General features: G+C 35.0%; 1 protein-coding gene across 1 annotated transcript; it reads left to right on the top strand.

Moving 5' to 3' along the window:
• Window positions 1–5,403: 5,403 nt before the first annotated feature.
• figla (folliculogenesis specific bHLH transcription factor) lies at window positions 5,404–14,432 on the top strand. Its single transcript, NM_198919.2, is given in 4 exon segments — window positions 5,404–5,783; window positions 11,328–11,477; window positions 11,614–11,703; window positions 13,931–14,432. Coding segments are annotated over 4 exon segments (663 nt in total). The 5' UTR covers window positions 5,404–5,549; the 3' UTR covers window positions 14,120–14,432.
• Window positions 14,433–14,919: the final 487 nt, after the last annotated feature.

Raw genomic sequence — 14,919 nt, 5'->3', positions numbered from 1 at the left:
TATTATTATTATTATTACAGAAGTTATTTAGTATTTATGCTCAAGATACAGTGTTTTATATAAAAGTATTTTGCTGTTTTATGCTCCAGGATTTTATTCATTTTATTTTATTCAATATTACTCTGAGTCAATTATTGTATATTCATATACATCATAAAAAATATCAAACATAACAATAATTTGTTAATTTGGCTTAGTCCCTTTATTCATCAGGGGTCGCCACAGCAGAATGAATTGCCAACTTATCCAGCATCTGTTTTACACTGCAGATGTCTATTGTATTTTCTGACGATTAACTGAAAGGTATGGGAAAGCAAAAATAAATATATGAAAGGCGATATACAGAGCTTATGTAAACGCAGGAGGCAAAAATCACTGAGAAGGATTAAAGGGTTACTTAACCCCCTAAAAATGAAATTTTACTCACTATTTACTCCCTATCAAGTGGTTTCAAAGCTTTATTAGTTTTTCTATTCAGTTGAACGGATAAGATTTTTTGAAGAAAAGTGAAAACGTGTATTCTGTTATGAAAACCAATGGTTGCAGGTTTACAGATTTCTTCAAAATATCTTAGTGTTAACAGAAACAAAATCAAAGAGGTTTGGAATAAGTGAAGGAAGCATGAATAAATTATGACAGGTTTTTTGGGGGGAAACTATCCTTTTAACAGCATTTAGAGAATGCTGTAGCTTAGGGGGAATTAAAATATTATGTTGTAATTTTTTTAACAATGAGTAATCATATTCTTCCTCTTCTAACTCTTCATCTTTGTATTATAATAATTTTTTTATTATTATCAAAGTTTGCCAGGACTGAATTGCAGCTGGAAGGACATCCGTTGTGTAAAACATATGAAGTTCCTAATGTAAGAGTCTGATTAGCCAGAGGGTCAGTCAATTATCACGTGTGTATATAAATAGCGGTCTTTGCACTGGTTCAGTTGACTTTTGTTCTGACATCCCTCCACCTCCCCATCTCCTCCTCTGTTTTAAAAATAAAAAATAAACCCATACTTGAATACTTGGAGCTCGAGTCAAGCCTCGAGCCTTTTTTGAAGATGGGAGGTCCGAGCTTTCATAGGGGTTTGATAACGCAGGCCCCTGCTTTAGGACATCAACGCCAAAATCGTTTACCACTTTAACGCAATTGAATAAGCTGGTGAAATGCTGGATAAGTTGGCGGTTCATGCCAATCCCTGATGAATAAAGGGATCAAGATACATTTTTATCAAGTCAATTTCTATAAATTTAAACTATAAAAATAGTTTTACATTTTTTAATAATGAGTAATCACATACTTCATCATCTTCTCTGTCTATTATTCTTCTTATTACAGAAATTATGCTTATATTTAAAATATAGTATTTTATATAAAAGTCGCTCACACTTTATTTTGATGGTCCGTTTTTGAATTGAAGCTAAATTGCATCTACATACCAACTAATTCCTATTAGATTATAAGTAGACTGTTAGGTTGAGGTTAGTGTAAGTTGACATGTACTTGCAAAGTTTCTCATAGTCAGTTAAATGTCTGTTGAATGTCTGTATTCAACTTACAATATAACCGATATTAAGCAAACAGTCTACCAATACTCAAATGGACCATCAAAAAAAAGTGTTTTTTATATATAAAGTATGTAACGGAGACAGGCTAGCAAAGTGCTATGCAGGTAAACCTCACTCCTCTGACCTCTAAAGGTGCTCCTTGTTAGAGCAACCAACTCCCATGCAAAGAATCACCAGTTCGATCCCAGCTCAGTGTAGATTGGGTGCAGTAGGATCGGAGGGTTATATATACATATTCATTCATTCATTCATTCATTCATTCAGTCAGTCATTCATTCATTCATTCAATCATTTTCCTTCGGCTTAGTCCCTTATTTATCAGGGGTTGCCTCAGCAGAAGGAACCGCCAAGTATTCCAGCATAGGTTTCACACAGCTAATGCCCTTTCAGCCACAACCAAGTATTGGAAAACACCCATACACACTCATTCACACATACACACACACACACACACACACACACACACACAAACACACACACACAATTCCCCAATAGTGCATGTCTTTAGACTGTAGGGGAAACCGAAGCACCCGAAGCGGAGAACATGCCAACTGACCCAGCAACTAGAACTCGAACTAGCAACCTTCTTGCTTTGAGGCGACATTGCTAAACAATGAGCCACCGTGATGCCTATATATACACCATAAAAATAAGAAACATAATATTTATACATAATATAATACTAACTTACAATATTTGGACTTATTTCTGGCTATACATAGAGTCTGCATTACGCAGTTTGAACATTTTAAGTGGTAAAACAAGTAAAAAACTAAACAAAATGATAATTTTGATAACTGTATTTGTGTAAATGACAAAAAAGCTAAACACACACGTGGCTGTTTGCCCTGGCAAAAAAATAAGCCCATCCTTAAAATGCAGTTTAATCTTTGTTATATTTGAATGCATTCAAGTGCTGCTGACCTACAGCCCATGTGGCAGCTTCCCCACGTGATAATTATCACAGTCGATCCGTTCAATTAAACGAGGTATTTATCATGATATTGACATTACCGCCAGCAGAATAAGAGCTCTGTGTTTAATCACACCAGCCGTTTCCAAAGAGATTCAGTGGGCTAATGGCATTTTACATACACAGATATGGCAAGCTGTTTTGACTGAATAATTAGGAGAGTAGTGTCTGATATTACTATACAAACTAAATTAAAGGCTTTCACGAGTAAGAAATGTATTTCTGTGAACTAGCAAGAACACAATTTTGATTTCAACAAACAAATTTGAATATGGTGACATTAAACTAGTGAAAATGCAGTTCCAGATATCATTCATTCATTTATTCATTTTCCATCAGCTTAGTCTCTTTATTCATCAGGGGTCACCACAGCGGAATGAACCGCCAACTTATCCTGCATATATTTTACACAGCGGATACCCTTCCAGCTGCAACCCAGTACTGGGAAACATCCATACACACTCATTTACACACATACACTGTGAGGGGATACGAAGCACCCGGAGGAAACCCACGCGAATGCAGAGAGAACATGCAAACTCCACACAGAAATGCCAACTGTCCACGCTGGGACTCGAGCCAATGACCTTCTTGCTGTGAGGTGACAGTGCTAACCACTGAGCCACCGTATTGCCCCAAATTATATTTTTTCTGAGTTGAAATTTAACTGAAGTGAGGATCCTGTCATCAAGACATCAAGACATCATTACTGACATCAAGAAGAGTGAACATTTTTACTAGTGGAAATGTAATTCCTGATATCAAAAGCCTGACAGAAGAACATTGAATCCTAAAATCAAGAGTTAGCATTGTAACTGTTGAAAAATGAAGTGTTTATATCAAGAATTATATTTTTATTAGTTAAAATTAATATTCCTGATATCAATAATTCCATTTCTGCAAGTGAAGACGTAATTATTGATATCAAGAGCGAACAATTTGACTAGTGGAAATGTATTGTCTGATTTCAAATCAGATTAAATCGAATTATTAAAATCAACGGTTAGCATTATAACTGTTGAAAAATTTATTGTTTATATCAAGAATTATATTTTCATTCATTTTCTTTTCGGCTTAGTCCCTTTAATAATCTGGGGTCGCCATAGCGGAATGAACTACAAACTTATCCAGTATGTTTTACACATAGGATGCCCTTCCAGCTGCAACCCATCACTAGGAAACATCCATACACACTCAATCACACACACACACACACACACACATACAGTATACAAAAATTTTGCCTACCCGATTCACCTATACCGCATATCTTTGGACTGTGAGGGAAACCTGGAGAAAACCCACATGAACATGGGGAGAACAGGCAAACTTCACACAGAAATGCCAGCTGACCCAGCCAAGGCAATTGATGTGAGGCGATTGTGCTATCCACTGCGCTACCATGATGCCGAATAATGTTTTCACAAGTTAAAATATAAGTCACATCAAGAATAGGGGAGTGCAGGGCACTAAGTAACGCAGAGTAAGATGAAACAGAGTTTTAAGGTATTTGCTCAGGGTTAACCATGGCATGCTTCTGAGGTTTTCACCACAGTGTCAGCAGACGTCTTCCTGCCAATTATTAAAAAGCTTTGGTGAAATTCGGATGAGAAACACAGGAGAAACCATTTTTGCAGCATGAAAGTATTTTTTGTTATACTCGATATTTTTATTTTTAAAAATCTGTGAAAGTATGCAAGCACAACCTTTTATTGTTACGATTACTGTCGTCTACGCTAAAAGATGGGACCATTTTGAAAGACACACAGTGACTGCTAGCCAGATTTGAGGAAAACTCGACACAACAGGGTATTACAAATAAGCCACACATTGTTGGACACTAACTAAGCAAACAAAATAATTTTGGGATTTTTTTTTATTTATTATTTTATAGGGGTTTTCACCTTTTATTGAAAGGACAGTGGAGATTTACTGACAGAAAAAGTATGGGGAGCAGAGAGAGGGGAAGGATCGGCTAAGGGCCTCAGGTTGTGAATCTAACTCAGGACATCGTGAACACCTAGGTACTATATGTCGACCCACTAACCACTAGGCTATTGGCGCCAACTCATTTTTAGATTGTAAGTTTAATGTAGAAATAAATTTATGGAATTTTTTTTTTAGAAAAAAAAAAGATTGCTAATAATGCAAATAAATGCATGGTGTAATAATGGTTATTAATGCCAATAAATCCAAATGTGTTTCTCCAATAAATAAACATGCTGTGCTATGTAGAACAAAATTAATGGAGTACTGAGGAAATATACTATTTAAAATAAAGAGAATGTAAATTAATTGTGTGAAACCTGCCTTTTTAAGCATGCGTGACAACAACATTCTGTCTTTTACAACTTGCCCCGCAAGTGGGGTAAATAGTATCATTTTTACTCCTGGCACTTTGGGCAATACTGCACAGAAACCATAGGTCTGGTGATCATACAACCAGTGCTCATTTGTAAGAGAGGCTTGTGTGTTGTTGGTAGAGCAATATAGTTTGTCTAACCCCATTATTTTGTTCATTATTTGGTCAAAACCAAAATGTGTTACTTTGTGCCCTACTCTCCCCTACTGTTTTTGCGAGTGATGGCATCAGTATTGATATTTAGAATTGACATGTTGACAAGCAGAAATGTAAAAATTAATGGCTGAAATGAAGAACTAGCATGTTTACTCACTGAATTGTTGAAATCACTAAGAATTCACATCTTGCGCGGATGAATAAAAGTCAAAAGGGCTTGCCATACAGCACAGGCACACTACAGGTATATAATTACCACACACTGCCATCTAGCGCTGAAACATGATATGGCGCTTTAATACCACAGGTGGTCCCGTGAGAAAGGGTGGGTGGAGATTCGCGCACAGGTGCTATTCGTTTCAATTAACAACGTTTATATTCAAGTCGACTGGTCTCCCCTTAGACCAATAGTTTTTAAAGTATGAACATTTAAAATGTTGTCACTTCACTAACTGTGCCCTGTTATCTCATTTAAGTTAGTATTTTGAAAGCAATGTCGTGTGAAATGACCGGCAAAAAGTTCAGAGCCATAGTGGGACTCATGAAGGTCCCGGAGAGAGAGCTCATGGGGGATGTTTTACTGCGTGAAAGTGCTGAACCTTCCCTCCCCGTTCACGTCAATATCGGTAAATTCGTGCGTTTGGATGACGGCCAGTACATCGACACGGAGGACCGAGATAAAGCTGTGAAGAGGCGACAGCTCGCAAACGCGAAGGAGAGGCTGCGGGTGAGTGAGCGTTGACAAAGTTCACGACAAGAAGCCGCTTTATTTATTCATTCATTCTCTCATAACCTTTTTTGGCTTTTTGCTGCCCTCTTTTGGCCAATTTCGAGCCACAGGTTTGCATTCACTGCCAAAAATAAGGCTACAAATGCTGTCAATGAAGAACTAAATTATAATATGAATCCTTTAGGGGTAAATAATGTACAACAAATGAGCAATCCCATGTACATGTCAGCCTGTATTTACAAAAATAGTGAAACTCTAAGTTTTTTTAATGTAGTTTTATTTTTTACAGTACTCAGTTTAAATAGTTAAGTTAAAAATACCATATAACCCAAATAGGTTGTTATACAGGCCCCTAGCCAGGGGGGTTGGGTGGTTCGGAAGACCCACCCCTCTCTGACAAAGATCCAGAGTTTGTCCCATACATGAGCTCATTTGTTCTATTTTGACGGCTATGCTATCATAAATAGTAAGAAATGACCTGTCGGTGATCCTAGTGTGATTTCAGTTAATCAGTTTTGGCCAATACAAACATTATTTTTTAATGAGTCCAGCATCCAGTTGTGCAAGAAAACATCTGACATAGTAGAAGTCATCTTACACTACTGTATTGTTTTTATATGGAGAAAACATCATTTAAAATGGATAAAAGTCATTTTATTCTAAATAGTGAAGCTTATTCTTGAAAGAAAACATGACCAATAAGAAAGCACAAGAGTGTCTAGAAAAATTGTGAAGCTCTAAATTGTTATTATTATTATTATTATTATGTTTTAACTTCTTATCATTCAAATGGCCAAGTTCTGACTGAGGAAAGTTAATTGTGCTGGCCAGTTAGTTATTTGCCTAATACATTACAATAGGCTACAGTTAGAACTTTTTTTCTAGTGATATATGATGTGATAAATTAGTATTTTAAAAATAATTTTTGTCCTGTTTCTTTATTCTAAATATTTAGGAAATATTTTTGGTACATTAAAAAGTATGATGACCATCCAACTAGCTAATCCAGCTAAAAACAATGTTTAAAATGTCTCTAAATGGAGCATTTAAATCTGATAATTAAATAGAAAATGAGGTAAATAACCAAAAAGGTTCACTTTTTGAGAAAAAGGAATCCCCCCTTTCATTAGGCTGGCTACAGGCCTGTTATAGCGCAGGGGTGCCCAAACATTTTCGTATGAAGGGCCAAATACCAAATATCATGGAGAGCCGTGGGCCGAAGATAATATACCAAACTGTTTTATATTAAAGTTGCCATGGGTAATTTCCTAATTAATGTCATATTTTTAATAAATAAATTGGAAAAATATTACTTTAGATTGTATTATATTATGCAGTATAACGTTTAAAACATAAACAATCCTATCTCTAACACAGTGAAGTTCAATGCTGAATACTCTAGTCAAGCAGAGTCTGCCTTTGACTGGATTTGCTCACCAAAGTCTCTGCATTGTCAGGTGACAGTATGTAATTTAAACAAAATCTGAGTAATTTACATCCATGACATATGACATGACCCATTTAATTTCAGTTAGCTTTTAACAATATAACAAACAAAGGGTTACAATAATTTCGAATTGACATTATCTAAACCATCTCCATCATTCTCCCTCTCTTCTCAGATGGAATGGCAGGCCAAATCAAAGGTTAATTGATTTGGCCCGCTAGATGCCTAGTTTGAGCATTTCTGTTATAGCACCTTCCCAACCATAGGTTATTTTAACTCAATGCATTGATATATATATATATATATATATATATATATATATATATATATATATATATATATATATATATATATATATATATATATATATATATATATATATATATATATATATATAAWTTTATTTTATTATTATTAAATGTTTATCCATTCTGGTATTACTATTGCTATTATTACTAGTACTACAATTAATTTTATAATGATGGCTGTATAAATCAAAAACATACAGTTTAAGAACTATATTGAGAATGCTTTATTTCCATAACATTTTAAATTCTAGGCACACAATCACATCACAAATAATAAAGAAACAGAACAAAGTACAGACAGTTATAGACCTTTTTGACGGATGTAAACGAAAACAATGGTCCCTGCGTATTTCCTGTTTTACATTTTTAATTTCCACAGCTTTCGAGAATCCAAAAAGAGCCACATATTGATAAATAATGTTATGATGGCTGTTTTAACATATAGATAAGATTGAATTGGCCCTTGTAACAATTGTGAAATAGTTTGATGACAAGCAGGAAATATTCATGAGCCAATATGTGTGCTGTATAGAGGCATGTAGGTATACTGAAAAACATTCAAGAAAGACATTCTATCAGCAATGTACATTGTCTGTTTCTGATATAAAAACATAAATTCAGTAAATATATTTCATCCCCCCAAAAAATATCTAAAATGGCCTGATGGTTAATTTCTGTGAGTTGTTCTGTAAAGGAATTTGTCATTCACTTTGGTTCTCAGATAAAAAATTTTTTTTATTAAAAACACTACTAATGTACAAACCCTGTCCTTGTCCTTGTCCTCGGCCCAATTAAACTTACAGCTTTAAAAGTTTTGTTATTCTAAAAACTGTTATTTAGGAAAACAACTTCAGAAATAGCAAGTTTAGGTTGTTCTCATTCATGTCAGTTGATTAAAAATATATACTTCTAGTATATACTTGTTAAATTTATTAATTTTACAATTGTTCCCATGTTTCAGTCCTGTCACATTTGCATTAAATTTAATATAAAATGCGTGCTCATGCACAACAAAACTTTTCCTCATAAATGTATGAAATAAAATCAATCATTTTTGTTCTATAGTGAGCTACCTTTCTTTAGATTTGTATTATTTTTAGGGGGTTATGCAGTTTAATTCACAGAATTTCTACAAAGTATGTTGTATGCAAAGTAGCAATATTTTTTTGGTCACATATATAACGCATGTTTATTTTCCTCAGTTTTTGAGGTTTTTTTTTTTTTCAGCAAATGGATTTATTTTGTTTTGAAAAAGGCACTAAGTGACAACTTTTGGAAAAAAATGTTAGTATGTGTATGATTTTTTTATTATAAATTTTATATTTTTTTATATATATTTTGTTATTTTCATTTATTCATTTGTTCATATTTTAATGCATTTAATTCAAGTCTTTGGGCTAATATTAAATAGTCAACATCAGACCAAAATTTAAAACATGAACCAGTTTATTAATTTATTGTAAAACCGTGCATCACTACTTATGTATATAAATGAGGAATAATCATTTTCACAATAAACTGTAAAGTGTCTTTATTAATTTATATTCTTTAAAATGCTTGGTTGTTTCAACACAGATTTGGGTGAAATATGGAAAATTTAAATTTTCAGCATTTATATGAAAGTTCTTCATGGGTTACAGAATAAGAAAAATAAAATTAATAAATTTAAATAAACAAATAAATAAATAAAAGTATTTAAAAAAATAAATATTGCAAATGTAACAGAAGTGGTTAACATTTTTTTTATTATTTTTTGTTTATTATTTAAACATGAATTTGTCCAAACCAACGAATGAGGAAAACAGCTAGTATATAATCATAAGAAGTATTGAGATGTAAGTCAGTCATTTTGTTATCCTAGTTTTTCTGTAAGAATATATGAAAACTGAAAATATTTGCTATTCCAAAGTCATGTGGATAGAATTTGTATCATAATCCTGCTTTAACTGAAGCTCTGTCTTTGTTTTCTCTGACTACACTGGCATTTCCTCCAGTAAATGCACATTTAATAACTGGCTTTGACGGAAAATAAATGTTCAAATGGCAGTTTTTAAGTCTGTCTTATAAGCATAGACGTTTTAAGCTAAATGGATAATTTTGTTTTTCTATTGTAAATCCTGAAAGAAAGCTCTCAGGAGGCTTCCAAATATACAATTTGCCATTATGATGATTACTTTTTGAAATGTATAATTAAAGTCTCGCTGACTTTCTCATGGATGACCTGATGCATTGTGACTCACTCGTTTTAATTAGTCTGCGATGGTCATTTAGTGTGATGCTGGACTCTACAAAACAACAGTGCAGAGTTTTCAGTTGTGGTGTAATTATAGTTTTTACAGAACATGAAGTTCATTTTTCATTTGAAGGTATAGATCAATAAAATAGTTAATGTTTTTTTTTTTTTTTATCATGCTCAATATTTTTTTTAAACGTACAAAGTGGGGAAAAAAGCCTTTTTCTTTTCTTAAACAAACATGATCTATCTTTCTCTCTCTTTTTCATCTCAATCTATCTCTCTATCTCTCTGTCTATCTCTCTCTCTCTATCTATCTATATAAATATAGTTGTGGGGATTAAATGGAATGAAAATGAATCCTCTTACTCAAGTTACTCAAATTCTCAATTATAGAAACTACTTTCAAAAATGTGTAATTGCAGAGACTACCTGACATTAGCCCCTTTCACACATACAGACCTTTCCGGAAAATTGTCGGCAATTTTCCAGAAAGGTTGTATGTGTGAACAGGTCCTTTTTGAAAATACCGGTAAATTCGTTCTGGCTATTTTCTGGAAAGAGAAGTTGTAACATTACCGGCAATTTGCCGGAATGCTGCGCTGTGTGAATGCAGAAGAAAGATTCCCGTAATAAGCGCGTGCACGTCTAGAACGTGCTGACGTGAGACGTCAGCTTTAGCCAATCACAACAGTCAGACGCATTTACGTCCGCGCGGTTTGTGAGAATAAAAGCCTTTGAATATTTTTCCAGACACATTTAGCTGCTAGAAGTTAGTCAGATCACGTTTATATGTTCTTCTTAATGCCAACTGTGTAAATAATCATCGATGAGATGCTTATGATAAGCCGTTGTTTGTTTACGTTCGTGTGCCTGTGAAACAGCCTGTGAGCGCCTGCACACGCACATATTATGAACATCTCGACATGCGAAAGTGATCCTGAGAAAGTTGTTCACAATATTGATCATCCACAGAGTTTGTAATTTAGTCAAATGTTTACAAATACAAGCGCAGCCGTTTGAAGCTCATTTGTGTTGAATGATTTCAGAATTTACCGGTATTTTGGAATGGATGTGTGAATGCTCTTTTCCGGAAAATTTCCGTAACGTCCTCGCCTGTGTGAACAGCGCTTTTTTCAATATACCGGTAAAGTCGTTCCGGAAATTTTCCGGATATTTACCGGTATCACTGTGTGAAAGGGGCTATTGTTGATCTGATGCATTGTATAAAGCTCTATGGATAATAAAGGTGACTTCTCACATTCACTTTAATTAGTCTATAGATCGTCATTTACTGTAATGCCAGGCTCTGTATATCCCATTTCTGTGTTTGTCAATACATCGCACATTTTGTGAAAGAAGCTAATCTAGAAATAGGTTTGAAATGATGGGAGTAAATGAAGCAAGTTCTTAGATTACTGTTCAATTAAAGTGAAATGCTGTTGTTCTGCCAGTATAATTCAAGGCAATGATAGCAAGCAGGTGCTCAACTTTATATACTTATATACTGAAATGTTGCATCTTGGTGTCATCATCTGCTGTCCTGCATGTAGGTGAGGAGCCTGAACAGCATGTTCTCGTATCTGCGGCGTATTGTGCCGGTGATGCCTCGAGATCGAAAGCCAAGTAAAGTGGACATGCTGAAGGCTGCAACTGAATACATCCGGCTCCTCTCAGCAGTCCTCAATCACACCTCTGACAAGGTGAGACACAAAACACAAGACTTTTGGTCCAAAATCCTTGTTATATGCAGTACGACTTCAAAGTCCTACTTAACTTTTAAAAATAAAAAATAGATGAATACAAATGATTTGCCATCATTGATTAATTGATTGGCAGGGTAATGAGAATGCTAATGTATTCCTGGAGACTGGAATCAACTACCCAAGCATAAACCCTGACTGCTCTGATCTCTGGAACATGGAGGATGTGAGTTCACTTTAATTTACAGTTAACTTTTATTACAACAAAACAGTGTTTTAACATGCATTAAATGCACCAACCTGACAGTATGTTGTGAAAAACACTACACTCATATTTGAATAGAATAGAATAGAATAGAATAGAATAGAATAGAATAGAATAGAATAGAATAGAATAGAATAGAATAGAATGGATACTACACTTCAAGTCTAGGGAAAAAACAACATAAGAGTAATAAACGGAAAAACGAATGTGTTGGGGGTAGTGGATTTCCCAAACAAAACAAAAACTTAAGGAAAAAGATCCCCTTCGGTCGACAATCAAACTCGTGTGTACCTACTGCGCCACTGCTTCGCCCTGTTTTGCATATTACACAAGTATTTTTGTGATTATGGGCATCATTGCATTTATTAAAACAAGTCCTTATACGACACTACTAAATTTTGTATTATGCATAGCAGAACATACTTTGAGCTTGATTTTGCTGGGTTATGCAAAACAGAGTGTGGTGCTGCTGGGTATTTTTCTATTATTTTCAATTCATTTTCATTTATACTGTTGTTGTGTGTTTATTATTGTTTTCGGCTATTTGTCATGTATGAATTATACAGAGCTGTTCTTTTAATAAAATGTGAAAGTGAATTGTATTGCGTTTTTAATGGGGTTTGTGAATTGCACACTGCGTAGTGATTGTGGTTTAAAGACCTGTGCTTGTCCTCGTGCATGCGTAAACAGTAAATATCAGAGGAGTGTTTGTGGAGTTTGTGTTAGCGGTTCCCAACAGGGGGGTCGCGGCCTCAGCGAGCTTTGTGGGGGGTCGCGTCATATTTTAAAAAAATCTTAGCAGTGGACAATTAGGATAATGATCATATTGCCTTAGTTCTTTTTATTCCCTTGCTCTGGGGTCATCAGCCACCGTGGATCAATTGGTACCGTGCCTCACAAGAAATGATTAATTATTTCCCTTTTATTTATTATCTGTCTGAACAATCTTTTATTTTGAAAAGTATTTTATTTTGAAAAATTACCGTTTTCTCTCGCTTGCCTATCGGTCACTTGAGTGCCCACAATCAGCAAAATGAGTAAGAAGCAGACGTCTTTTCTTTAGAAAGTTTCTTTGCTAAGGGAAAAAGGCCCTGTGAAGGACCCGCAAACTGCCAAGAAATACATCCACAACCCACTTGTCAACAAATCAGGTGAATCCAGCATGTCTGTGCAAGAAGATCAACTGATGGAGATTGCAAATGATAGTGGCCTTTTAGCGGCTGTTCGCATATCTTGTATTTCTAGAGTTTGCACAAGTTTGTTGTTTCCAATGGAGGTGCGCAGCTTGCGCGCACAAGCGGCGTTACACACTAGCTCCAATGAATCCCGGCCCGCGATCGCACCGCGAGTCATATGAAAAGAAATATGAAAAGAAACAGCTTCAGTTTGTATGGCATTATTTTTCAATATTTTTGATATTTTTGTTATTGAATTTCAAATAGGGTCAATTTAAAGGCCAAGGGTTTAAATATTTTTCAGTTACAAATGGACTACTGATGTTTTGCTTTATAATACATTAGATTATTATTCATTCATTCGTTCATTCATTTTCTTTTTGGCTTAGTCCCTTTATTAATCCGGGGTCATCACAGCACATGTTTTACGCATGCGGATGCCCTCACAGCTGCAACCCATCTCTGGGAAACATTGGGCTATTATTTGTGCATAAAAATATCTTGATATAGTAATAAACATAGTTTGTTTGAAAACAACATTTTTTTGTCATCATTACTGCAAACTTATATGAGTGATCATATCATTAAATGTGGAGGAGGGCCTTACAATATTTTCTGGGGAAAAAGGGGGTCTCAGGCTAAAAAAAGGTTGGGAACCACTGCCCTAGGTGACCGCCTATTGCATGTAGGACAGGCCATCACTGAATCTGATTAACTGATTTATGCTAAGCTAAAAGTGCTTCAACCAGATCCAGACGTGGATTCAAAAATAGTAAAACTTAACTGTTTAACTCTAGAGTACTTGTAAACATAGCCTGTTTTTTTTTTTAAAAAAAAGAAAAAGAAAAAAAGTGTAAGAAGTGGAGTATTTCTTTTAAATTATTTGATTTTGACTGTATTGTAATAATGTACACCTCTTGTAAAGCTGCTTTAGGAGAGTAAATATTGTGAAAAATGCTATAAAGATGAACTTGAATGGAACTGAACTGATTCTCTCTTTGTGTCCTCCTCAGGCTCTGGACTCAATGTCCAGTCCATTTCTGTCTGAGACTATGAGTTTGACCGCTCCTCTGGTCACAATGACGTCAGGAGCGGATGAAGACCTCGATCTGAATAACATGACTGTGCAGTGTGTCGTACCCATGTACATCGTTCAGGTCGGCTCTGACCAAACCATGGTCCCAAGTTCACTCCCATCCTAGATGCAGATCTGCACTTTAGTCACGTTTAGTGCCTTTAATCACTAATGTTTTTCAATATGTGCCTTTAAGATCAAATTTGTGTTGTGCTGTTTGTCTCTATTACGAAAACCGATGAAACGTCAGGCATGACAGGACTGATGGTTAACTTTTCCGAGCTGCCATGAGGGTTTATTTTGTTGTATTATTTATTTTTTTTTATAAGGGTAAACTCCTTTAGAATATGTGAGGAAAATGTAAATGAATTTTAGTTTGAGTCTTTGCAGCTGCTTTATGTTTGCATGTGTACTGTAAATAAATTGTACATTTATCGTAATCTCGTTTTGACCATTTTTTACAAAACATGAATGCCGGGTTAAAAGGCATAGAAATCAATGACACCTTGGTTGCTGGAAGGGCATCCGCTGTGTAAAACATATTCCGGAATAGTTGGCAGTTCATTCCGTTTTGGTGACCCCTAATAAATAGGGGACTAAGCCAAAGGCGAATGAATGGTAATTTTGTACATTTAAAGGGCACCTATGATGAAAATCATCTTTTGTAAGCTGCTTTGACAAAACTGTGTGTAGTGTGTCTACAGTCATATTGGAGTAATATAAAGAAGTCTCTTTTTGTATTTTTTTTTTTATTAATTTATTTTTTTATAATTACCTGACGTTAAAAATGAGGATCCAAATCCCTCTCATTTTGAGGTCCACCTTAACGTGACCTATAGAAATGCGGTCTCCCTGGCCAACGTATTGATTTACAGCCGCCAACTTGTCAAAACGTTTGTAAGCATCGCAACAAAAAAAATCTGTCAC

This window comes from Danio rerio, chromosome 5 (assembly GCF_049306965.1).
Source record: "Danio rerio strain Tuebingen ecotype United States chromosome 5, GRCz12tu, whole genome shotgun sequence".
In the NCBI taxonomy this organism is placed as follows: Eukaryota; Metazoa; Chordata; class Actinopteri; order Cypriniformes; family Danionidae; genus Danio; species Danio rerio.
This window is presented reverse-complemented; position numbering and strand designations above follow the sequence as displayed.